Source organism: Lepisma saccharinum, chromosome 10 (assembly GCF_977018435.1).
Source record: "Lepisma saccharinum chromosome 10, izLepSacc3.1, whole genome shotgun sequence".
In the NCBI taxonomy this organism is placed as follows: domain Eukaryota; kingdom Metazoa; phylum Arthropoda; class Insecta; order Zygentoma; family Lepismatidae; genus Lepisma; species Lepisma saccharinum.
The window spans coordinates 38,084,141-38,110,849 of record NC_139238.1 but is presented as its reverse complement, the minus strand read 5'-3'; the positions used below and the strand labels follow the sequence as shown (position 1 = coordinate 38,110,849).

At 39.4% G+C, this 26,709-nt stretch overlaps 1 protein-coding gene across 1 annotated transcript in view; it reads right to left on the bottom strand.

Annotated features, from left to right (window-relative positions):
• Positions 1 to 431: 431 nt before the first annotated feature.
• The window catches only part of Rpn2 (Regulatory particle non-ATPase 2), a 112,628-nt gene continuing 86,350 nt past the window's right edge, over positions 432 to 26,709 (bottom strand). Inside the window, exons 11-12 of the mRNA XM_083129737.1 lie at positions 9,332 to 9,547; positions 432 to 500 (exon numbers count right to left, since the gene is read on the bottom strand). Coding sequence (XP_082985863.1) covers positions 432 to 500; positions 9,332 to 9,547 — 285 coding nt within the window. The remainder of the gene's footprint in view (positions 501 to 9,331; positions 9,548 to 26,709) is intronic.

Genomic DNA, 26,709 nt, shown 5'->3' with positions numbered 1-26,709 from the left:
CTGCTAAATCCCCGATTGGAACCTGAAGGACTCCCCCGGATGAAACCTGCCACGTTTCGCTTCTAGTTTCATATTGAAACAGGGTCATGCCGAGAATATGGTACCAAATGAACTAGTTTCAGCGTTATGCATATCTTATACGTCACCACATCTAGGACATTATTTCAGCAATGCTAAAATTCCTGGTAAAAATATCTTGTTTGGACGCTCATCACGAACAGAACATACAGCTGGCTCCCTTCAAAATAAAGGCCGACCATGACAGCTACTCATGAAAATCAAAACATATGCACATACTTTCTGATGCAGAACTCGTAAACCTTTTCAAATGACATTTGGCAGGCAACACTTCCCAGCGAAATGTGCTTTCCCCTAAAAATGTACCCCGAACAAAAAGAGGAAATGGAGATCAAAAGAGGAAATAAACTTATTTACCTGAATAGAAGGAAGCCCAGACCGGTCACCGCAGCTCTTCTCACGTCGTCATTCACATCAGAAACCTAAAAAGAGAGAGAAATAAAATTTTCAGAAATTATGGTTTAAAATCCGGCATCCAATCATCCCTACCGAACGACATACAACACAAGCTTTTTACAATGATATATATTTTTTAGGGGTGTGTGAGGTCCAGAAAAGTCAGTACCGGCAATGAAAAGTAACAGGGGTCCGTCCCGATCGCGACTTCGGAAAATTATTTTTCGGAATCCCGAACAGTCTGGAAATTCCGAATGGTCATTTTGAAAAGTGGTTCATTCACGATCTTTTCTGCATTCTTAGTCCAGGGATATATCGTTTAATATCTAAGAAACTAAAAGTTGAAATATACAAAACAGTAATTTTGCCTGTATTGTTATATGGATGCGATACTTGGTCCCTTACATTCAAAGAGAAACAAACTGAGAGTATTTGAAAATAAGATCCTTGGGAAAATATTTGGGCCTAAAAGGGTTGAGGAGACAGGTGAGTGGAGAAGGTTACATAATTTAGAACTACATAATTTGTATTCATGTCCAGATATTATTAGAATGATTACATCAAGAAGACTAAGGTGGGTAGGCCATGTGGCACGAATGGGAGAGGAAAGAAGAGTTTAAAGGATTCTTGTTGGGAAACCTGATGGTAAGAGACCATTAGGAAGACCAAGAAGAAGGTGGAGGGATAATGTTGAGATGGACCTAGAGGAAATTGGTAGGGATGGAAAGGAGTATATAGATCTTACTCAGGATAGGGACAGATGAAAGGCCTGTGTTGCTGCAGAAATGAACCTTCGGGTTTAAGAAGGCTAGAGAGTGAGTTAGTTTTCTGCATTGTAAATGTCGGAAATGAAGAAAAAACTAAGGGCAAATGACGTGTAGAATTCGACATTTCCACAGTGTCGGCAAATTTGGAACATTTCCCGTCTCGACCACTTGGATCCACACCAGAATAATCTTCTGTGGGGCCTGTTGTCCTGTCCTGTCCTCGTCCTTATGTGTAGTGAGTATCCCTTTACAGCTTTAGCATTTTACTAGAGTATGGAGATTTTATGTGCAGAGACAGTATATCTTTGGTTGTTAATAGTCATCTACGACAGTATTGCTTTTACAAATTGATGGAGGAAGTTGTTAACATATGTATATTTTTTCTTGTTAAGGTCCTGTCTCCTATTTAGTTTTAATTAAGGGGCTTATCTACATTTTGAATGATTGGTACCAATAGCCTACGTGCTAACCTGTCCATTCGCGGGAATGTTAGATTAAGTATAATGTTCAATGTGGCACAGTGTACTCTTTGTGATTTTTTAAAATGGAAACGTGGTACTACTTTACTCAATCTTAACTCTCCATAGCAATGTTCCCATAACATGATGATGTCACCACTTTTATAGAAACATACAATTTACATAACAGAAAATGTGCCACGAACACACTCGGGGTGGACGCTTAAATCCCATAAGAGAGACGATTTTTCCTTATTTTGTAAAATTGTTCGTACCTTTTTTTTCTCTTGAAAATATAAACCACATTAAGAGTCACTGCTGTTAATGTAACTTTTGTAGGCAGAAAAATATATGTGGGCTTGTATAACACCTTTGGGTGATCCAACAAAGTCCTTTGTGATTTAATTATTATAACAACATCTGGGTATGATTTTTCGGTTTGCATTTTCAAAAACTGTTACTCTAAACAGACCACGCTTCCTACAGTTAAAACATTTCAGATAGCATTCAAATATTCATTCCATAGTGTTTGTAGGAATCACAATTGCAGAATGTCAATAGATTCAGTTAGACGTTCAACCAATGTCAGGATGATATCCTGTAAAGGCCAGTGTACAACTGTACACAAAGCACACATTCCTTTATTTCTTGCTAGTTACATTTCAGAGTATGTATCCTTATTGTCCTTAGACCCAATTAGCATTATCATTATGCTTGAAAACTCATACAACACCACTCCTACACAATGCAAACCTGATGGTTACCCGTAGTGGTACCGTCGTCGCCTTGTAATCAGAGTGTCCCGGTTTCGATTCCCAGTGAACGCACATACTGCTTTGGATCTCATTTTAAACTGTAGGTCCATTCTCTCGGTTTGCCTTTCTGTGCATAAAGTGGACTTCAAATCAATTCGTCAACCAACATGAGATCCCCAGCAAACTAGCGAATTAAGTGCAGTCATTTGTTTTCTCCTCTCGCTTCCCCTTCGCTTGTGCCTGAGTGCCCCGTGTTGCTTTCCTCCCTTGCCAAAAAAATTCAACAACGTTTAATTAAAAACATTATGTCTCTACTCTCACTGCGTACGGTTTTCACTTTTATGATAATACAAGCAATTTGCACTGAATTATGGCGTTGAACAACGCAACATCGCCAACATTCCCTCCGCTCCTTTACGGTTGAAAATTCGACGACAGCGCAGAGGGTTTACCTCTTTTTGGTCAGGCTGTACAAGAACGATCAAGAGACTAGAAGCGCAAAAAGAAGATATCAAGGACAGAGACAAAGATAATTGGAAGGCCAGACTGGGTAAAACGTGGGAGCGAGGCTACGCAGCTTCTCGCAGCACAAGTGCTTATCTCACCGCATGATGTGCGTCTCTGCTACCGGGGGAAAATAAATCCTCCTCAGCAGCTTAGCTAGGCGTTAATTTCGTAAACAGTTAACCATAAATGGAGATAACGAATTAACTTTTACCCTCATATTTTCACTCCATTTTGAGATAACATCTCTCTCTCACTCGCACCAGAGAGATCAGATGATTACTGCAGAAGCTACATTATAAAGATAAATAAAGGCAACTATATATTTGTCAGACAGCTAATTGTTTCATCAAGATATTTAACGTGTGGTTGCCTTAATCGAACAGGGTAACACGCTACAGAAAGAACATAGATATACTGGGTGTCCAGATATATATTCTGTGTTTATGGACAGACGTGGCGTCATTGTCGGTGGTATACTCATAAAATTAGTGTCTCTAGGCACATCTGACGCACTCCCGACGAATGTTCCTCGTGAAATGTGGTCGACATCCAGGCGATATTCCCACAATCCAGCATATCCAACACGTTGGAAGCAATGGCAAAAATTATGCGTAAGCGAAACTGTAGCATATTCTCTGGTATGATTTTATTTTATTTTGTTATTTATCTGCCACTTTTGGCTAAACCCGACAATGAGAATGAGTGATGATATGTGACATTCACAAATAAGAAGCATTTTCAGGCCGGGATTCGAACCCAGGAACCTAGGCGTCGTAGCGCGTTGTGATAACCACTCGGCCACGTAGCTTGGCTATTCTCAGGTAGGAATAGTGTGGGGAGACCAGAAGGGACTTGGCAGTGTCTCAGTCTATTCGGGTTGAAGGGCCTCCCCGATGGTTTGTAACGATGTAACGTTGTTGCCTTGTAATCTAGGGGGCCACAGGCTCGATACTCGGTGAAGGCACATAGTGGTTCAGATCTCACTTTACGCTGTACAGGGTGGTCACAAAGTGGGCGTACCCCCCTTTATTTTCGACACTACGATGGTAATAGTTAGATTACTTGATACACATTACATACCTGTGTCATTGATTAACCACCTCTGGGACTTCTTGGAGGACCTTCAGAACGTTATTGAGGTCAATGTCACCGCCCGGAAAAAGGTCTTATTCACACTTGCATCGCGAAGTGTGCCAAAATATGGCGCAGAGTTCTGCCGCGCTACGAAAAATACTGTCTCCATACCGATGTTCCTCCGGACACTCAAACCATCAGGTATGTGTTCATATCAAGCATTCAACCATAACCATCGTACTGTCGAAAATACAGAGGGGGTACGCCCACTTTGTGACCTCCCTGTAGTTCCAAACTCGATTAGCCTATCTGTGCATAAAGTGGACAAAAAACAAAGCTAAAAAAAATCGCCTCGAGTTGTAAAGGCTTGTGTTCTTAACGTCTTGGCTAGATTTATAAACATCCGTCTCGTTCTCGTCTCGAATCTCGAAATATACAGTGTAAACGACATATACACCGTGTAGAGGCCATTAAGCCTAAAAAATTTTGTCTGTCTAACAACTTGTTTCGACGCTTAGAGTGTCGTTGAGAAAGAGCATTTTATCCTGAATGTATATGCAAAAGGATAATCACGAACAGAGATGGAGAGGGTAAGCTCCACATACACTCTGTAAAAAAAAATTAGCATCACTGTATTCTTATTACGGATGTTGACAATTTTGAGTTTCGCATGCATGCATCTTTCCTGCACAACTTGAAATCAATTGATTGAAGCATTGGTCTGGTATCACTGCATAGTGTGGTGTTATTCTTTTGTTGATTTAGTGTTTGGAGTTTCCGCTAGAGGGTGTTGCAATCAGTTACTGCTGCAAGGCTTTGTAATCAATTGTCAGGAATCTGTAAAACGATTGTTAGTAGTGCAACTTGTGACGTGTTTTATGTTGCAAACTACATGTCCGTTATTCATAGTTTGGATACGTTATCATATTTGTGAAGTGTTCTGGTGGTGTGTAGTGTATTTGAGCATGTTTTCTCGAAAACATGGGCAGAAAGTGTGACATTTCACCATGTAAGCAAGGAATGGTTCTTGCTTTGCATATGGATGGTCATTCTCAGAGAGAAATTGGTCGACAACTTCAAATGCATCAATCCACAGTTAGCCGCTGCCTGCAAAAGCAACAAGAACATGGAAAACCATCACTGAGAAGTCACTGTGGCAGAAAGAAAAATACATCACCTTGACTGGATCGTATGATAAAGGACATGGCACTGAAGAACAGAGGAATGAGTTCACGCCAAATTGCACATAAACTTCAAAATGAGGTGGGAGTTACTCTTACTCATGCTACTGTAGTATCCCGACTAAAGAAACAGGGTGTTTCTAAACACGTCCCACGTAAAAGAAACCAGACTAACTGACGCACATGCAAAAGCTAGACGTGAGTTTGTCACACGTTATGGCGCATGGAATGATACAGATTGGGAGCATGTGATATTTTCTGATGAAAAACGATTTAAATTGCTGGGGAATGACAGCTCAGTTAAACTGTGGATGCGGAAGGAAGAAGAACTTGCAAAATCTTGTATTTTAGAAACTCAAAAGTTTTGTGGCAGTGTTATGATTTGGGCATGTTTCTCTGCAAAAGGGATTGGCAGGATGCATATTTGCACAGGGACCGTTAAGGCTGAACAATATCTGGAAATCCTGAATTCAGAAATTTCTACAAACTGCAGGAGATCATTTTTCTGGACAGAATTTGGACTACTTTATTTTTCAAGACGATAATGCAACCTGTCACCGTGCTCAGGTGGTGAATAACTGGTTTCATGATATGAATATTGAAAGACTTTGGTGGCCGCCCAACTCTCCAGACATGAATCCTATAGAAAACCTGTGGGCTATGATGTGCAAAAAACTTGGTAATCAGACGTACAGGTCAAAAGAGGAACTTATGGCAGCAATTGTACATGTTTGGAATGAAATTGAGGTCGAATATTGTCAAAAATCTCATTCATAGAATGCCTCGAAGGTTGGAAGCACTTAAGAAGGCCAGGGGTGGCCACACTAAGTACTAGTCAATGTATTTACTTACTATCATTACAAATTGACATATCATGATGCATTTAAAACCTTTGTTCAATCTTTTTACTTGTAAAAATTGTCTTTGTGCGAAAACGTTACACAAGCTATATTTGCAATAATTTTGTTATTAGTTCTGTAAAGTGCATTATGTACGTAACTATGACTTAAATAATAAAAATATATTGTACAGATATAGTGTTTTATATAATTGTTTGGAAAACAAATCGACAAGTCGAATTAAATCAATAAAACAACTGATAATTCACGAGCGAAATGCTGACGACCAAAAATAATGAAGTGATGCTAATTTTTTTTTACAGAGTGTAGTATTATACTGGTTGCGAGTCTACACGCCAGAGCCCTGTTAACCGTCAAAAATATGGCGCAGTGGAAGTGTGTTTGACACTCGAGTACCCTCTGAAATGACACCCCATTAGTTTTAATTTATTGGGACTTAAAATGGGCGCCAATTGTCAAGTACCATTTTTGAACTGGTTATAATGGAAATCCTCTGCATGGCATAGGATTACTGTCTAGCCTTCCTACGTCATATACCAACACTACAAGAACGTATCAATTATTTTCAGCACCATGCCAAAGGTAATTTCCCCCTTTAATAAACTTTGCATCCCAATTCAAAACTAATGTTTCTCAAAGTTCAACATTTGGTTCAATAATTCGCTGGATAGCGACGGCAAAAGGAAATTGCGTTAATGTCGATAAAGTACGTACAAGACTATCGACAAACTATTACTGAAAATACAGTTTGGAAAAACTTTTAACGACTTAAAAGGAAGAGCATCCCGCGAAAGTCTGTTTCCAGATTTGGAAAAGGGGACGAGCTTACAAAAACTGCAGAAGTTGTGCTTTTGCAAATGTCACAAATCGTTCCTTTGTTTTTAACAATTCAGCCACGTTCTCGTGAATCCGAAAATATGCTTACGAAGTTTGCAAATTGCTTCTTAGCTTTTCAGAATACAAATGAGATGCGTCGGTAATGACTTCTGAACTGCGCTGACGTTTTGCCTGTAATTCTTCATCTTCGGATTCCTTGTCATGTCTTTTACTCGACAGTGGTATGAGGGTTCGTAGTCTGTATCAAATTTAAGACATAACCCTAGCTTACCCGTGCTAGGAGAAACTTACTTACCTGAGGGAGACTCACCTTTCTAATCTCTAAAATTTCAGAAACTATTTTGTTATTGAATTGCTCCTTGCCTTCTTGTTTATAGAAGTTTAGTTATTTATTAATTATAATTATTACAAAAATTACCATCATTAATAAAGAATAAGCAATTATTGCATGAATATCACACCCATATTTTATCATTCGATAAAACTCATAAAAACCATAACAATTTATATGAATGCTTCTTTGTTTATAGAGAGGCAGTTGTTTATTAATTATAATAATTACAAAAAAAAACATCATTACCAACAAATTGTACACTCTCACTAGCATGAGTGTCTTGAATAACACGCTTTTAACGATGGCGCCTGATACGCCCTCCAAATGTATTTTGCCTCCTATTTACATTACATTTCTGTTTTTTAAGAACAGAACTAATACAGAATATTCAGAACACCCTAGGGAACAATGTAATTTATTTTCAATTTTTCATAAAACATTTTAGTTGAAAAATTGAAAAAATAAAAAAACATAGAGGTGGTGGGCCAGAGAGGTCCCCTCCTCGTGCATGCTAGGGTTAACTCGTTACACAACACACACATACACGTAACAACTAGTACATTTTGTACTAACCGTCTAAATAACTAAAAAATGCAATAATAATAATTAAAAATAAAAATGTATTGTTTTTAAAAATCATGGATCTTACAAAGCAAGTGAATAATTTGTCTAAGTGACAGCTTCTTTTTAGTACAGTTTATGCTCAGATAGGCTAATCGGAACTGGTCCTACAGTTGAATGTTTGCAAAGTGCCTCCACAGGAAATCGAAGATCTGAGAGAGATATATACAGGGTGTGAAACAATTATGGAGACGTTCTTTAGAAACAAGGACTACTATAACACAAGAGTGTTTTGACATCGGCAAGAATGGTTTGACATCGGCAAGAATGGTAAGGTTCAGATACGCCAAACAATATTTTAAATTGTGTTACACAATTCAGGGGTACTGCATCCATTCTCAGCAAGAGGCCTCCTAGTCTCCATTATTTCTAGTACGACTAGAAGGCTGCGTTGGTGACCGGAATATAATGAAGTTGAGGGTAGGCCAGCATAGATAGTTTCGCTAACTCTGCGTTTATAAAAGTGAGAGCCATGGGTTCGCAATTATTTTTTTTTAGAGGTTTCATGGATTTGCACAATGCACTTGTGGAACGATGGTAAATATGTAAATAGTAACAATATAATAAACACTACACAATAGCCTACACCTACACGATAATGCTTTTGGATTGAATTAACTCTCCGAGGAAAATACTGCCAGTTTACAAGATTTATTCTACATTCATCTGCTGTACTTATGTATTGTGTTAAATGAAACTAGGGAAAGGTAAAAATTATGGATGGCCAAATAAGGATAAAATTTTATCCGAAGCCAGTATTTTCTGATATGCGGGTCATCCGGATTGTCCTGATTATCCGGATATTCGGATTATCGGAATTATCCGGATATTCGGATTATCTGAATTATCCGGATATTCGGATTTTCTGAATTATACGGATATTCGGATTATCTGAATTATATGGATATTCGGATTATCTAAATTATACGGATATCCGAATGTGTGCATCATCCACACAGTTTTATCGTTTCTCCGTTTTAAGGAGTTTTAGCATGTTCTTTTATTTTTCATTTTCGTATTTCCCTGTGTTGATTTTCTACAAATCCTTCATCAAATCTGGTCTACAAGGATATACGGATATCTGAATATTCGGATTCTCAGGATATCGGGAGTATCCGTTGCATCCGAAATGGATATCGGATAATTTGAAATCCGGATATGCGATTTTGTGGCCATGCCTGGTAAAATTATTGTATGTATGTCCCCCTTTCTGAAATTCTGGTGTCACTATTCTCTTCTCCAGGCACGGTGGGAGAGAAGTAAAAAGAGGACCGGAAATCAGAAGAGAAAGCGGGGAACATGACAACGGGCATTTCCACACGTGTATACCACCATATATACGTATTAGTATTGTGAGCATTAACTTCTCGAGTGGCGAGTTATTGCACTGGGAATGGCACCTCGCTTACCCCGGAGATATCCCCGAACCATGCATTGAATACAAACTGGAAACCAATACTCACCGCCACATGTAGAAGCTTCCTAATGGCCTGATTGTTCCCCGTACCGCAATACGCCATGGCCAGTGTGTACATGCCGGAGCGCCTCAGGATCGGGTCCTTGTCTTGGCAAAGGGTCGTTATGAGCGGGTCGGCCTCCTCCAACCTGCCGTACATGGTGAGGGCTATTCCAACGGCCAGGCCTCGGAGGATCTTCTCGTGCTGGGTCTCCTGGGCATACTGCAAAGAGAAAGAAAACACTATTAAATATACATTGTGACGTAAGTGAGAGAGAAATAGTGAATCTCAATCATATTCTTTCTTCGCTCTTTTTATTAGTAAGCCTACACCCAACGGCAAAAGAAATGGTACGCAAAGTTTGGATCACAATTTTCCTCCATTCAGTTATCCACAATACGATCATAAACTGAAAAAATCGTCAATAAGCAGAGGACATCATCTTCTCATTAACACAATTACAAATAACACAGGATGTAGAATAGAGAAGAATGAATATAGTGGTGGAGAATTTGAATGCTATTAAATTTGCCATTGGATGTACAGTCACCGGCAATAAAAATTGGACACCTAGACCCAGAAACGCTTGTTTCCCTGCAAGGCGTTATGTGTGTTGTCTAACTCTACGGCGATAAGTGGATTTTCAATGGCAACTTCTACCACCTACGTAGTTAGACAAGACACATAACGCCTTGCAGGAAAACAAGCATTTCAGGATGTTGGTGTCCCATTTTTATTGTCAGTGATTGTACATAGATGTGAGACAAAATAATCATTGATTGTGAAAGAGTAATGTACATTTCGTCATGTAAACTTCGTCGTATACGTATATAATTACACAGTGTGCCGAATGGCAATTACAAAAGAAACTGCAACTGAATTATTTCCGTTTCTCGTGTCATTCAAAATATTAACTTTTGTTCGACTTAGAAATATATTTTTATTTTTCCCAAGAGCAGTACGAAAGTACGACGAATAGCTGGTTTAGTACCTGTACAAATTAAGGGAAGGGAATAGAGTTTCGATTCATAAATTTGGCTCAAAAGTATAAGTGCTCGAAGTGGGCACAGGAGAGTAACCATGGAGACAATGCAGTAAATGGGGGACGCTTATGCAAACTATCGTAGCAGGAGGAGTGCGTCATGTAAACTGTGGGAGAACATCCCCCAATGTTAGCCCACTTTGGGAAATGGTTTGAGAGTGTACTGATTGGTTTTGATTTATTGATTTCGTTTATTTTACTTCGTTTTTCTACCATTTTTGGCTAATCGCGAAGATGAGGATGAGTTTTGATTAAATTTATTAAGGGATACTCACAAAGAATACCCACGTCCAGGTCGAGATTCGAACCCAGGGCTCCTGGCGTCGAAGTGCGCTATGCTAACAATTCCTATACTGCTTTTCCGGATTCTCTGGAGTGGCGACGCGCAGAGGGGTAAGCTTGTGGGCGGGGCCAGACTGGGTGGGGAAGGGTGCGGGATGAAAGCAACGAAGTGCTGCGCGGTATAAGGGCCGTAAAGCTAAACGCTTTCTGCTGCCAATTTCTTTTCTCAACAATGGCCAGTCAGGCCCGTAGCCAAATATTCTTTGTAGGGGGGGGGGGGCGAAGTCAATCCTAGAGGGGGCTTTAATATATTGTGTTGCATTGGCAGATATAGCAGGGTACGCAGAGGCACTTGCCCACTCCCCCAAAAGAGATAAGTAACAGAAACTACAACAAACAAACAAAAAACATCAAATAGCAATATTTCGATAATGACCTTTCCAGATTGCCAAAGAATTTGGAATATTGTATAAGTTTAACATAAATAGGCTAATAGGGACTGTATCTACTTGATATTTACAGGTCGATAATGTTAATAGATGATTAATATGTACCAACAGCTTTGGGCCTCTCTGCAGAACTGATTATGTGAGTCCTTTCAAAATAATGCTCCATAATGATTCCGTCTTAGTTTGCAGTATGTAAGATTTTTACGCACAAAGGAATCTAACGAGAATCCAACAACACCATTGTGTTGTGTTATGCAAGAAAAATTGAATTAATTAAATATTAATGCTTACATATTTTCTACACTTTGATGATTTGTGTAAAAGTTTGTAATACATTTTTTTGGACTTGCTAAAACATTAAAACATGGGTCAGTCCACCACGGACTATATTTCCTTCAAAGGGGAGACTCTTGCATCACTACAGACAACGTTTGCCTACTGGTTACGTTAACCATTTTGCAAAATATTGTGTGAATTGTATTATATTATAAGTGAAATACATGTTTTGACACCTGACAAACAAATAGGAACCCCTTGATTGATCCATGACTTCTTGGATTACAGTGTCATCATTAATATTTCATATCAAGTTTCATAGAAAGAAATTCTTTTAATAGGGCGCAAATAACTTTACGGAGCGCCATGGCATTATCTTTAATTTTTTTTACTATATATCGTTTGGCTCCCAGGGCCGACTCCCGCCGCCCCATAGCTATGGCTCTGAACTTTGACTATAATAATAGGAGAGATTGCGAGCGAAGCGATCAAGAAAATTTTACGAAATGTATTTTTTTTTTTGTATAAAATTTGAAATCGAGGGGGCAATTGCCCCTCTGTGCCCCTTGCAAGTGCCCTTGTCCGTCTGGAAGAAAAATGCAAGAAACACATTAGAAACTAATTCCATCATGACTACCCAATTGTACTGCTATTCTTAGATTCTCCTAGTCTAGTTTTTTACTTCAATGTTTGCTTCCCCTAGAATGGACTTCGGTCCAAGGTTGGGGGGGGGGGCAATGCCCTCTGCCCCTGTGGTTGCGGCACTGTTTATGAGTGTCTCTTCATCAATTTCACGTCATCACTCATTGTTGCGATTAGCTAGAAGTGGCAGAAAAGCAACGCTAAGTAACAAAAATCGAATATCCACTCCCTCTTTCTACCACATGAATCACTATTATCAAAAGGTAGACTTGAGAAACAAAAATTTAAGCCTTCGTAATGCCTCTAGCGCAAACTCATCGAAGGCTGCAAATCGTTGAGCTCGTTTCGGATGCTTCTTGCCCGGCGTTTCCAACAGGGATGTTCCATCCTTTCCTCGCGATTGTTTCGCTTCCTTCCGGATATTATAGACGGTGGATTTCCCAATTCCCGTTAGGGCAGCTGTCTCCAAAACACATTCATGTAGCTACTGTTTTACCACCTCGTTCAAATAGGTTCTCGAACACATTCAACACTATGCGGCGCTCTCCTGAATGCAGAGTTCCCCTCGACTTCCGAGCTGACATGTTTACTGCGGAACTACTGTACCAAGAATGAGCAGTCGAGTCGCACCCTCCCGTGGATGCCCCTCCCCTCCGCGCGGTCATTGGACGAGGCGCACACCCTTCAACATGCGCCGAGAACGCGAACGCGTTCTCTTACTCCAGAGAATCCGGGAAAGGAATATACACGGTTTACGGGTGTAGAATGTACCCCTGAAACATTGCCGGTACCTATAGCGCTGGCCATCGAATTGTTACTAACCATAACACCATTAAGCCTCGTTTCAATGATAACCAAAAACTCAATATGCTGACAAAGGCAGAATTTATTTTATTTAAAAAAATCAAGCACACGAGAGAAACAGGACATGACAGAGTGGAATGAGGCTAAGCAGATAGGAAGAGTACTAGTGAGAAAATGGAAGGAGGCCAAAGAAATAGAGAAGAAAGGGAAGAAGACACAAAGAAATGGAATGAAGATAAACAAAGAATGGAAGAAGGTGTTAGAAAGAGTGGAAAGGGCAAGAGCAAAGGAGGAGAGAAGAAGGAAGAGGAATGAAGAAAGAAAGGATAAGGAAAAAGAGCGTGAGATAAGAGTCCAACCACGTTCCAGATGAAAGGAAATGTTTATCTAAATCGCCTGTCAGGTGAAACAACAGTTGACAGAAGAAGGCCACCTGCTGGAACACCTGGAAAGAAATGTTCCAGATAAACAAACAACTTTCTAATAATCTTGTGTCTGGAGGGGAGTGATTTTTGTGTATATATATCTTCCTGTTTTGTACCTTATTTCATTTGTATTTGGTACAGAGTCTGAAGAAGCTCTTGCTAGAAGGTTGAAACGTAACGTTTAGTTATTTTTTAATTCTGCCTTGGTCAGCATATTTTTAGCTATTAACCGTATTTGTCTGCTTGGAGAGCGGGGGGGGGGGTTCAAAATGCGATAGTAAGAGTAGCGACAATGCGACAAGTCGAAGGAAACTGGAGAAGCAACCCAAATGAGCAACAGATGATTTACGCGCGTTGTGTCGCCCGGCGGGAACCCAATGCCAGCGGTCCATTAAACACGCCGGTTTCCGCACGCAGTTATAGCGGCCGGACTATTATATTGGATTCCGCCATCATTGGCCCCCCACAATCATCGGACCGCAACAAAACAGCATTTCTGTCACAGTGAAATATCACTGTCGCTTAACAATAGGCAACGGGCTCGTACCATTGGATCGCCATTCTTTGCTCGTCACGGGGAGCTGGGAAGTGGAAACAATGCCTCTTCCGACCCCGCTGATGCTGTGGAATGAGTGCTTGCGACGTATGTGGCGATTTCTGCAGGGTGCACGCAAAAGGCTTACCTGTGATTTCACCCTACCATCATAGACATATTAGGTCGCCTAATACATTTACATGCCTTACTTCATAATTCACGACCACTTTCAAATGCCTTGGCCCGTCTGACAACGGTACGATACGGTAAAGCGTGGTCCCCACATGCCTCGAAACCCTTGTGAATTCGCCGTACATTCTTCCACGTGCAACCTGAAATTTGATTAAGGCTCCTTCATACCGCGACGAAAACGCGCAATGCAGACGTCCCGTTTTAAACAGATTTTTCAGTTACGAGCAAAGATAGGACCTCCGGGTTTGTTTTCTATCCTTCAGAAAATATGGCTGCGTAATTCCTACAAAGCAGAAATTCAAAAAAAGACCCTGCTTAATAAGTAAATTGGGCATAAAAATGGGGAAAACCGTAATTTTCACATGCAATTATCTCATTATAACACCATTAAGCCTTGTTTCCATGATTATGAAAAACTAAATATGCTGACCAAGGCAGTAATTTAATTTTATTAAAAACAAACTAAAACGTAACGTTTCAACCTTCTAGCAAGGTCTTCATCAGACTCTGTATCAAGTACAAAAGTAACAAGATACACCAAAAAGGGCATTATATATACACAAACATTACTCCCTCCAGACTATTAGAAAGTTGTTAGGAACTTTCTAGCAGGTGGCTTTCACTTTCCAACTGAACTTTCACCTAAAAGGCTAAACATAATTACTTTCATATAGAATGTGAAGAGATATTCATATAGAATATCTCACGCTCTTTTTCCTTCATTTTTCTCCCTTCTCCTCTCCTCTTTCTCTCTTGTCCTTTCCACTCTTTCTAACACCTTCTTCCATTCTTTGTTTAACTTCAGTCCCCCATTCCAGTTCATTATGTCTTCTTCACCTCTCTTCTCTATTTCCTTGGCTTCCTTCCATTTTCTCACTAGCATTCTCTTCTCCCTTCCTATCTGCTTAGCCTCATCCCACTCTATGTCATGTCCTGTTTCTCTCGTGTGTTTAAATATTGCATTTCTCTCTCTCTTAAGTCGTACATCATCCCTATGTTGTTTCAACCTGTCTTTCAGCCTTTTTTTCGTTTCTCCTATGTACACACTCTGACATTCTTTACATTTCACTTCGTAGATAATCCCTTCCTCTTCCTCTTCTCTGTTCTCCTTTTTCTTGCTTGCATTCTTTGCTATTCCTAAGATGCTTCTCCCTCCCTTCCTGTAAGTTTTAATTCCTGCTTTCCTAAGCACTTTGCATATCTTTTCTGTGGTCTTCCCCATACTCTTTATTCCAAACCTTCTCTCCTCTTTTTCTTTCTCTTCCAATTCTCCCCTTCCTCTTTTCTTCCTTCTTCTGTTTATGTCCAGTCTATCCTGCTTCTCATAGCCATTCTTTTCCAGCTGTTTCCATAGGCTATTTATTTTGCCTTCTTTTTCACATTCTTTCATGCATATTTTCTTGATTCTGTCCTCCATATTCTTTATAAAATTTATTTTTGTCACCTCACTTACATCACTTCTTTTGTGGCAGAATACCCCTGCTGCACACTTCTTCTGATGCCAAGTGGTTTCAATTTCTTGTCCTCTCTTCCTTTGCATCAATATATCTAGGTAGCTTAATTTGCCTTCTTCTTCTATTTCAAGTTCCAATAATATCCCTCTTTCTTCATCTTGTATTTCTTTGGCAAAAATGTCGAGCTGCCTCTTCGTTCCCTTCCATATGCCAAAACAATCGTCCACATATCTGCAAAACAAAATTATTTTGTCACCTCCTTTTTCTATCACTTTCTTTTCCCATTCATTCATAACCAATTCAGCCAATGCTGGGCTTAGGCTAGAACCTATATTTAGTCCTTCACTCATTAACATTATTTTATCTCCCATTATACTGTAACCGTTATTCCAAATGGTTTCCAGCCCATTCACTACCCTTTCACTATCCCATTCTCCTATAATTTCTTGTCCCATTCTCTTCTAAAGGATTAAAAATAAGTAAGAAGGGAGTTGTTTGCAACACCAGGAGATGGAAGATATTGGTTCAGAAAATGGAAAAAGAACTGATATGGAATGAAATAAGGGCAAGAGGAAAGGAGATAAAGATAATTAAGGAGAACCTGACAAAAATTGAAAAAGCTATTGAAGATGGTCTCACCATATTTACGAGAGAATATACATTTCATGAAATGAAAATCTGGCAGGAGAAATTTAGAGAGAAAATAAAAATAAAATTGAAGATGAAAGGAGAGGGACTAGGATGGAATGAAGAAAGAGGAGAAGAGGATACCAGAAGAAGAGTTGTGGTAATAGGGAATGTGAACCTAACAAAAGAAGAGGAGGCTTTTTTAAAACTAGGAAGAGGTTTCAAAGTTAAAGAAAGAAATGTAGATTATGAGGAAGTTATATATGACATTGAAGAAGCAGTGCTCCATATAAAAGAAGAACCAGAAAGAGACAAGATTAGAAGAAGAACAGCAGCCATACTGAAGAAAGAAATGGGAAAACAAGGAAAAGTAGATAATTTGAGTCAAAAAGAAAGGGAAGGGATGAAGAAAATGAAGACAAGAAAAGATGTGGTGATAGAGCAGGCAGATAAAGGAGGAGCAATTGTGGTGATGGAAACAGAATGGTACGAGAGGAAGTTTGAAGACCTAAAAGAAAACGGATATGAGGAGATTTGTGGAACAGAAGAAGAACAAACTATAAAAGAAAGGGTCATAAAAGACTGTAGGAGGAGAGGATTCAAGAAATGCATAAAGGAGACAGGAAGACTACCGAGTTTGAAAGGCTTTCCAAAGATCCACAAAGATGAGATAAAGTTAAGACCAGTAATGAACTGCAGAAACAATATTTTGGAACCTTTGGAAAAGAAATTAAAGAAAGTTATTGAAGTGTTAGTAACACAGCAAGAAAGCAGAGCAGTTAAGAACAGTGAACAAGTAGTAGACCTCATAAAAGGACTTAAGTTAAAAGAGATGAAGACGACAATGTTTAGCTTAGACGTGAAAAGTATGTTCCCGAGCATCAAGAGGGGCCACGTTTTGGACATTATTAAAAAGAGAATGGGACAAGAAATTATAGGAGAATGGGATAGTGAAAGGGTAGTGAATGGGCTGGAAACCATTTGGAATAACGGTTACAGTATAATGGGAGATAAAATAATGTTAATGAGTGAAGGACTAAATATAGGTTCTAGCCTAAGCCCAGCATTGGCTGAATTGGTTATGAATGAATGGGAAAAGAAAGTGATAGAAAAAGGAGGTGACAAAATAATTTTGTTTTGCAGATATGTGGACGATTGTTTTGGCATATGGAAGGGAACGAAGAGGCAGCTCGACATTTTTGCCAAAGAAATACAAGATGAAGAAAGAGGGATATTATTGGAACTTGAAATAGAAGAAGAAGGCAAATTAAGCTACCTAGATATATTGATGCAAAGGAAGAGAGGACAAGAAATTGAAACCACTTGGCATCAGAAGAAGTGTGCAGCAGGGGTATTCTGCCACAAAAGAAGTGATGTAAGTGAGGTGACAAAAATAAATTTTATAAAGAATATGGAGGACAGAATCAAGAAAATATGCATGAAAGAATGTGAAAAAGAAGGCAAAATAAATAGCCTATGGAAACAGCTGGAAAAGAATGGCTATGAGAAGCAGGATAGACTGGACATAAACAGAAGAAGGAAGAAAAGAGGAAGGGGAGAATTGGAAGAGAAAGAAAAAGAGGAGAGAAGGTTTGGAATAAAGAGTATGGGGAAGACCACAGAAAAGATATGCAAAGTGCTTAGGAAAGCAGGAATTAAAACTTACAGGAAGGGAGGGAGAAGCATCTTAGGAATAGCAAAGAATGCAAGCAAGAAAAAGGAGAACAGAGAAGAGGAAGAGGAAGGGATTATCTACGAAGTGAAATGTAAAGAATGTCAGAGTGTGTACATAGGAGAAACGGAAAAAAAAGGCTGAAAGACAGGTTGAAACAACATAGGGATGATGTACGACTTAAGAGAGAGAGAAATGCAATATTTAAACACACGAGAGAAACAGGACATGACATAGAGTGGGATGAGGCTAAGCAGATAGGAAGGGAGAAGAGAATGCTAGTGAGAAAATGGAAGGAAGCCAAGGAAATAGAGAAGAGAGGTGAAGAAGACATAATGAACTGGAATGGGGGACTGAAGTTAAACAAAGAATGGAAGAAGGTGTTAGAAAGAGTGGAAAGGACAAGAGAGAAAGAGGAGAGGAGAAGGGAGAAAAATGAAGGAAAAAGAGCGTGAGATATTCTATATGAATATCTCTTCACATTCTATATGAAAGTAATTATGTTTAGCCTTTTAGGTGAAAGTTCAGTTGGAAAGTGAAAGCCACCTGCTAGAAAGTTCCTAACAACTTTCTAATAGTCTGGAGGGAGTAATGTTTGTGTATATATAATGCCCTTTTTGGTGTATCTTGTTACTTTTGTACTTGATACAGAGTCTGATGAAGACCTTGCTAGAAGGTTGAAACGTTACGTTTTAGTTTATGTTTTTAATAAAATTAAATTACTGCCTTGGTCAGCATATTTAGTTTTTCGCAATTATCTCGTTAACCACACAAGCTTATGGAAAACTGTTTTGTTGGGGTCATGCAATGTTCATTGTACTTGACATTATCATCATCACTGTAGAAGTCAGTTTTCCTATTTTGAGACTGTTTGAGGAAAACGAAACCCTTGCAATACGTAAAAGTGTCCCTGCACTGTGGCGACACCTCGTGCAGATAGTTAGAAGCGTTCTAAACTCCACCCACAGTAGAACGCGGAGGTATACAACAAAATAGCTCGAAGACAAAACACGATCGCAAGAGACAGGGGGAAGTGTGCGTGCGTCAACTGGACGTGTTCAATTGCAAAATATAGGTGACGGGAGCAAGTGTGTTTGATGTAAGATGTGGGCTCCGAGAAAATCGTCTGCTGCAGAAACAACAATGAAGTTTCAAGCGCTACAAAATCGCCGGCAAAATAACTACACAGACGTTCACGTATTGTGGAAGGGTTCAGAATGAAATATAAATAATACCTATCCGTTTACTACATCATCAAATGGGGAAGTATTTATCGCTTTCCATTAGACGTTTACATTGTACGTACGTAAACCAGTAACGTTATTTTGAGTAATTCAATTAAACCGGTCTCCTTGGCAAATATTACGCTATAATACGTAGAACAAGTTAGCTGGGGGTCCGGACCTCCCCCGAAAGGATTATGAAGTACTAAAATTAAATAATGTAAATATAATCCTTTAGAAATTTTTGCATATTCGATGGATAATTTCCTCTGAACGCGTATTGGAAGGAAAGGATTATTGCTATAAATATAATACGGCTTGGAAGTATAGCATCCGAAATACTTATCAAGTACAACTATCTTTTACTCTGAATATATTGGAAGGCAATGATTAGGATTCACATCATACGGCTTTGAAAGACATAAAGGATTTATTTTGGGCGTCTGGACCCCTCCCCAAACGAAAAGATTACCAAGTTGATTACCAAGTAATAAAATAATAACAATACTCGTTTAGCATTAGTGAATTTATTGGAAGGCAAGGATTATATTGGGATAGCACGGCTTTGAATGATATTACAAAAGAAGGTTTATGCATACTACAACTCATAACAATATGTATACAATATTAATCAGAAACTTCACTGTGTCTAACATTTATTTCGTTATGCAATAGTATTCAATTCTTCTTCTATTTGACATTAATTTCTAAACGAGGTAACCTTTGTATGTAACGTATGCACTATTTGTGGCATAGCTGGAAGTGGATATTTCTGGGAGGCCTACACATAACGCACAGTAACAGATTTCACTTTTGTAAGTGTTTAGAGGCTAATTTCTTCATGAATTTGATCGTATTTATGTATTGCAATGCATAGGAGGCGTTTTTTATAGCAACAGAGAATATGTTTATCTTTGAGACTGATTTTGTCATATAAATTGTTCGTAAAGTATTATTAGCTTATGTAACGTAATGTACTGAAACGCAGGTCGCTTTCCAATTATTGTGAGAGTTTCGTTGCCATGTATTTGTTCTTATTGTATTACATAGTGTATCTACGTGCACTGCTGTTCATGAATTTTTAAGAAGCTCATTGTTTGTGTCCGTATATGATTTTTTTGTAGCCCACTAATTTTTTTACCTGTTTGTCAGAATTTTTTTCTTTTCTTGTTATTTGTACTTCAAAAAAGCAACAATTGGAATAATATACAGGGTGGCCAGACTCAATTGGGCACTTTTCGAACATTAGTAACCAATAAATTCAACAGCACACGGAAAAATTGGAAAGTACATTTTGTTGTCGATAGATGGCTGCATCATACGGTATGCTGTGAACGAGGTTGATCGCTGGATTGGCCGTCGAGGGCCTGTGGAGTGGCCAGCCCGATCACCCGACATCAACCCACCAGACTTTTTCCTTTGGGGTTACCTCAAACACAACGTGTACGCTAATCCCATTGACAGTGAGCAACATATGCGTCAGGTGATTGTTGCTTTGCGTCTACAAGCCTGTGTTGACTTAGATGGTGCCCAGGTCGACCACTATCTTGAAAATCAATGACTTATGTGTATGTGATTCCATTTTTGTAACAATTTTGTAGCCATTGAAATTGTTAACATTTGTCAATAAAAATAAAATAAAGAAAAAAATTAAAATAACATCTAATCAAAAACTGCCCAATTGAGTCTGGCCCACCCGGTATATATACGTAAGAAACTGTTACTTAAGCAAGAAAAATAAATGTACCTCGAGAAAAAACAGTCTACTCCGTTCCCTACGGTGTAGATGGCAATGTATGTTCTCATCATCCCATTCATTACTCTTCACCACGAAATAAACTTTATCTGCAGATAATAATACAGAAAGACTACTAATTCAGTAGCGCACAACTTTGCTCTTCCCGTGTGGGCGTTGTAAAAACAAAGTTGTAAAACTACAATTTTAGCATAAGTGTAGTTAATTGTACAAGATCAGAATGATATGTGTATATCTTATGGAACACTGCCCATTCAATGAACCTGTTGTGATCACTGACTGGGCAAACGGAAGAAATGTTTAATTCGTGGTCTGTTTTAAACTAATTAGTGTCACATCCAGCGAAAATATAAACAGTTCATATTACTAGATTACTATTGTTAATAAATGTTATAATAAAAACAATGTATTGCCGGCCCGCGTGGCGGAGTGGTTAGCACATCGCGCTACGACGCCAGGGGTCCCGGGCTGGAATCCTGGCCTGGGCATGGTTGTATGTGAGTGTTCATTCATCAATTTCATCATATCATCACTCATCACCATCTTCGCAAATTAGCCAAAAGTGGCACAAAAAAGCAAAGTAAAATAAAGCAAATCAATCAATCAATCAAAAAACAATATATTGTTATTATTACTATAAATACTAAAATCTAAACAATCTTCAAACACCTCGCGACAAAATTCTGCTTAAGCCAATTATAATTACAAAAATTGTAATTTCTATTTAGGAACTGTAGGTACAAAATAGGAATAGTTTTTGGTTTTCCTTTCATTGCTCTTTATGGAAGATTAAAAAGAGAAAAAGAGAAAGAGAGAGAGAGAGAGAGAAAGTGCCTTTTCCCCTCCCTGCCTCTCCCACATAATGAAATATCCAAGATTCAAGACAGATGAAAGCGCGGCTGTGTTTACTATCTTCCATTTCATAAATGTTTGAGAATCTTTTGTCTATCCATGAAAAATTCGTTACGTGTTAAAAGAACGATAATTCATGTTTGCTTTCTTCGCTCGCCTGCGCGCCAGATGGTCAACTGCTTCACAACAAACAAATTTTCGTCCTTACACCCTTGCAAGCGATTGTTTTGTTTCCCCTCAGGTACCCACCCCACCCCAACTTCTCTCCCGTCAGCCGTGAACAGTAAACAGCGAATGCCTACCTTCAACTATCTCATATGAAGATCCGTTTCCATGTGTAGGTAATCTTTTATACTTTTTTAAAATCACTTCGCTGTTTCTTTAACATAACTTGTGTAGGTTCGTCAGGGACTATTTACTGTGTCGGAGCTCTACGAGGCAGTACAAACTGAGACCCAAGAGAACTGTGAAGACTGCCAATCTCGTGACGTATTCTGTTACGTCAGAGATACGTTATAGAGTAAGCCACACAAAAACCAACCCACATGGCCCTCCTTTTTTCCCCTTCTTCCTCAGATTCGACTTTCGTCAAATGTATGAAGGAGCCTTAATATTCCCTGTTCTTCACACGTGAACATTTTCACTTTAACGTCTTCTAACTACCACACAACAGTACTATTCAGCCACCAAACACACACGATCCGTAGTACAGAATAAACAAGACCCGATCGTCTTTTGTCCCACCGACAACTGACAAGCGTATGCCAACAGTGTTGCCACTACAAGAAAAATGACCCTCGTACATCCAGATATTATTAGGATGATAAAATCTAAGAGAATTAAGTGGACAAGGCCATGAAGCACGCAGAGAGGATAGAAAAGTTTACAGGGCTCTTGTTGGGAAAACTGATGGTAAGAGACTCGTGGGAAGGCCAAGACGGAGATAGAATGACAATATTAAGATGGACTTTAAAGGTGATCAAGAGTGAATTGATCTTGTCAAGCATAGGGACAGTTGAAGACTCATGTTGGCAATAATTCTAGTAATGCTAGAATTACGTTAATGCGCATAAAATAGAAATCTAACCAAAGACAGGTAACGTCAATTAACAGTAAAGTTGAATGCTCAGACTGTCCGCTCCCCCTTATTTGCGGTATCTAACATTTCTCTCATTTTATTCCACGAACCCAAAATCATTGCTTATCTCGAAATGCAGCTAAAGTTTGAAAACATGGAGATATTTAATTATGGAAAAACCTTAACAGTCACAAGGATATGCAGGTTTTTATTATCTCTGCGGAATGCTTTTACCCAAAACGCCAACAAAAACACGACTAGAGAGAAGAGAAAACTCGACAGAAACACTTTTGTTTGTTCGCCAAACAAAAAAAATGTCATTGCTTTTATCTTTATCAGACATTGTTTTGTTGCTTTCAACCGTGTCTGCCCACTAAGCACATACCAACGTTTACATTTCACAAAGCTATTTGTTACAAGATCAACCTTACGTGGAGCCATCTAGTGGGAAAAAGAAAACGACTGGGAGGGGGTTGTTGTAGGTGTCAAGTGGAACCTCAATGCACCTTCTGTCTCGGTAGAGATTAAAATCGCCATGTTTCTTTCATTTTCATGGTGGTACGATCAATGGTTGTAGAGTACGCACCATTAGTAGTAGTAGTAGTAGTACACTTGTCTAACTTAACGCTACCAGGTGCAAGGTATGATCCGTCCCATGTTGGACTGACATGAATTAATAGTTCAGAGCGTAAATTTAACTATTTTAATTTATTAAAAGCAATTCAAGCCGGCCTCTGTGTCGGAGTGGTTAGCACGGCGCGCTAGGGATCCCGGATTCGAATCCCGGCCTGGGCATGGCAGCTCTTTCTGACTGTCCAGCCCCTTCATCAATTTCATAATATAAGCACTCCTCATCTTCTCGATTAGCCAAAAAGTGGCAGAAATGTGAAGGAAAATAAGCCAAATCAATCAAAGCAATTTAAAAGTGGGTTTTGCAGGTACGAGTATGTTTTCAGAATATTACTACCAAGGAGCAATAGTTGAGGGAAGGTATCATATTGGAACAAGAGTAGCACTTTGAAAATATGATTTAAAACAATTATATAATATAAAAGTAAATATTTTGGTGATTCATATATTATGCGACTGTACAATGAAATAACAACTATTATTTACATGTTCCTTACTCAAAGAATTTTCAAGAATCACGAATTTTCTCTGTGCCATTATTGATGCTGCTTCTTCTTTATAACTTCATACACAAACGTTTTGGCCTTCTCAACAATATCTCTCCATTATTTTCTGTCCTGGATGCACTTTCACTGCAGCTAAGGTTAATAATGCCGCATTTTTCATTCTTATACGGCATATTTGCAAAGGATGCAATTAGATTGGTTACTTTTCAGCTGAAATCGCTACCCTTTCATCCAAGGTGCTTTTCATTCTTAGTTCAAGTGAAAATTCTTCAAACGAGTTTATTACAAGTGAAAATAAGTGCATCAATATTGTGTTCCATACATGGGAAAGTGCTACAAAATGTGCAAGAAAAAGATAATGAAAAAGCAGTAAGTAAGCAGCTTAAGTTTATTTCTGTTGTGTGTCTGTCTTTGATGTTTCTTATTGATTCCGGAAACCCCAGAAATAATTGTGAATTATTCGATATATACAGTGCTCGAAGTGAAAGCAGGTGTTTGATCGAGTTGGTTTAAAGTCCACTTTATGCACAGATAGGATAATAGGGATCTGACCTACAGTTATAGTAGGATCTGAACCACTACGTGCCTCCACAGGGTATCGAACCAGGGACCCCCTGGCGACGACGTTACCACTACGACGTCAGGGAGGCGAAGAAGTAGGGGAAACTGGGAGGATTGTATGGCCCCAGTTAAGTACATTTTCGTAAAGTATCCCCCCAGTTAACATGATTTGCATCAGCATCCCCCGCCCCACTATCATTAAACTCAACCAAGCATCCCCCAGCTACACTAAAAAGTTGACTGAAGAAATTACGGTCCAAGACCGTCAATTTCAACCATCATTAAACTACAGTAAAATAAATGACCATAACCGTTCTTATAATACAAACAAGCCATTACATAGTTACCACAATAAATGTAATTTTAATTATTCCGTTTTTAAAAATATATTTATGGTTTATGCAAGTGCAAATTACAGCCATTACCTGCTTTGTGCATCATAAAAAATTCAAATACAAATGGTTGTATTCTGTTTTCTGTAAATTAACAGGCAGACTGTTGAATTTTAACAGCCGAATATTTTGATTTTCACCTTAACTTCTAACAGTGTAGGAATTCCCACTGGATATACATAACAGCAGTCTACCACACCACCATCTTTAATACTGAATCGACCACTAGCCGAAGAAACATCTCTTTCGCCCTGTGGGCAAATGACCTACAGGTACGAAACAGCCAGGTTGGCATGGCAAGAGCGGCGAGAATCTCCAATGAGCCCGGGCAAGCGGGTAATCCTCCTGCCTATAAATATTGCTACCACCAGGGAAAATTGTCGCGGGATACGGAAGCGGGGTGGTATTTCCATCATGCCCCGCAGCCGACAACCCAGCGAGCAACGTTACAAGAGGCCGAACTCCCGAAGGAGACCCAGGCTTCATCCATGATTCAGATAGGAGCCAGGTTGCACCAGAGGGCCATGACTATTTTATCTTTGGATCAACCTCCCCGTCATTCTCGCCTCTTCAGGTGGTGCCAATGCCACCCCTCCGTCCTCCCGCCCTTGGTTCATGCCGTCGCTATGAAGTACTGGGAGATGAATTCTTGCCTATGTTCGTCCTGTGCCTAAAGACATGGTACCGTGCGAATAAACCCTTTTGTTTCGCGAATACATCATCCATAGCTGGTTTCAGTTAACTAAAACTACGAAATTCACTCCACTGATAGGACGTATCATTCGTCCCGTTTTGTATTCCATAATTAATGACTAAGGCCCGAGTAATTAGGCAAATACATTGTTTTCTGTTCAGATTTTAGATCAAAGCAGTGAAATGCCTAAAAACGTGCACTTTAAAGTACACATATTTACATATATTGCTCATAAGTAGACTTCGGATTTTAAGTTTTTAACCTATTTTTTGCTTTACAGGTATGTAAGTTACGTCAGCGTTGCGTTAAAAAAAGCAACAACTCATGAAGTTATATAGTGCCTAAATACATATTTTGCTTGTTAGAACCTATTTTAGGTTTACGTGCCTAAATCAAGCCTTTTTTTAGGTTTATATATATATTTTTAAGGTTTTACAGGATTTTTATGTCACACAGAGGCATTTGCTTTGTTTGGTCACGAAATAATTCAATGACGAACGTGTTTGAAAAGTACTTTCTGTCGATTTCCCTTCCTTCAAGTCCATGGGCATTTTTCAAAGCTCTAAACAAAGCAAAATGTCTAGTGCCACTGTTACCTAAAGTGCAAACTTCTGATATGTATGGTCTTGCTCACTGTCACGCAGTAGCGGCTTCTGTCTATTCGCACGTGCACACCCAAATAAATCTGTAATGCAAAACATTGTTATTATACTTATTTATTGAACTCTTATCTCCTTCGAAACATCAAGTGCTCCCACGCGGCTTCACCAAGAGAGATGGTGGAGAAGCGTGCGATCAGTGATATCAACCCGCGCTTTTTGAACGCAATGTTATAACTCCATCAGGTCTTAAAAAGATCGCTTCGCGGCCTTGCTGCAGACGACAATATGGGGGTGTGTCTGTGAGAACGAATCAGGTCCGCGAATGAGCGAGCCCGGTTGCCACAGCTAGCTCGCTGCACCTTTCTGGAAGGGTGAGTGACCTCTGTCTCTTGCTACCTCGGCCTGTTTGTTCGGCTGAGGAGCGGACGACACGAGAGTATCGACAATAGTGTGCGAGCGACGTCTGCTGTTAGCCCGCGAAACACTCTTTCTAAGGCCTCCTGCAGTATAGTTTCACTCCCTATGACGCTGTTGAAGCAGTCGCATAGAGGACGCTGATTGGGTCTTTTGGCTTGAGCGCCGTGTGAGGGGAGGTTGCATCATTTAGGAAAGCCCGGAACGTAGCGATCGGTGTGCGAGCAAATGCAATATTGCAAAGCCATTCCATTAGAATTGAATTATTGTTTTTTA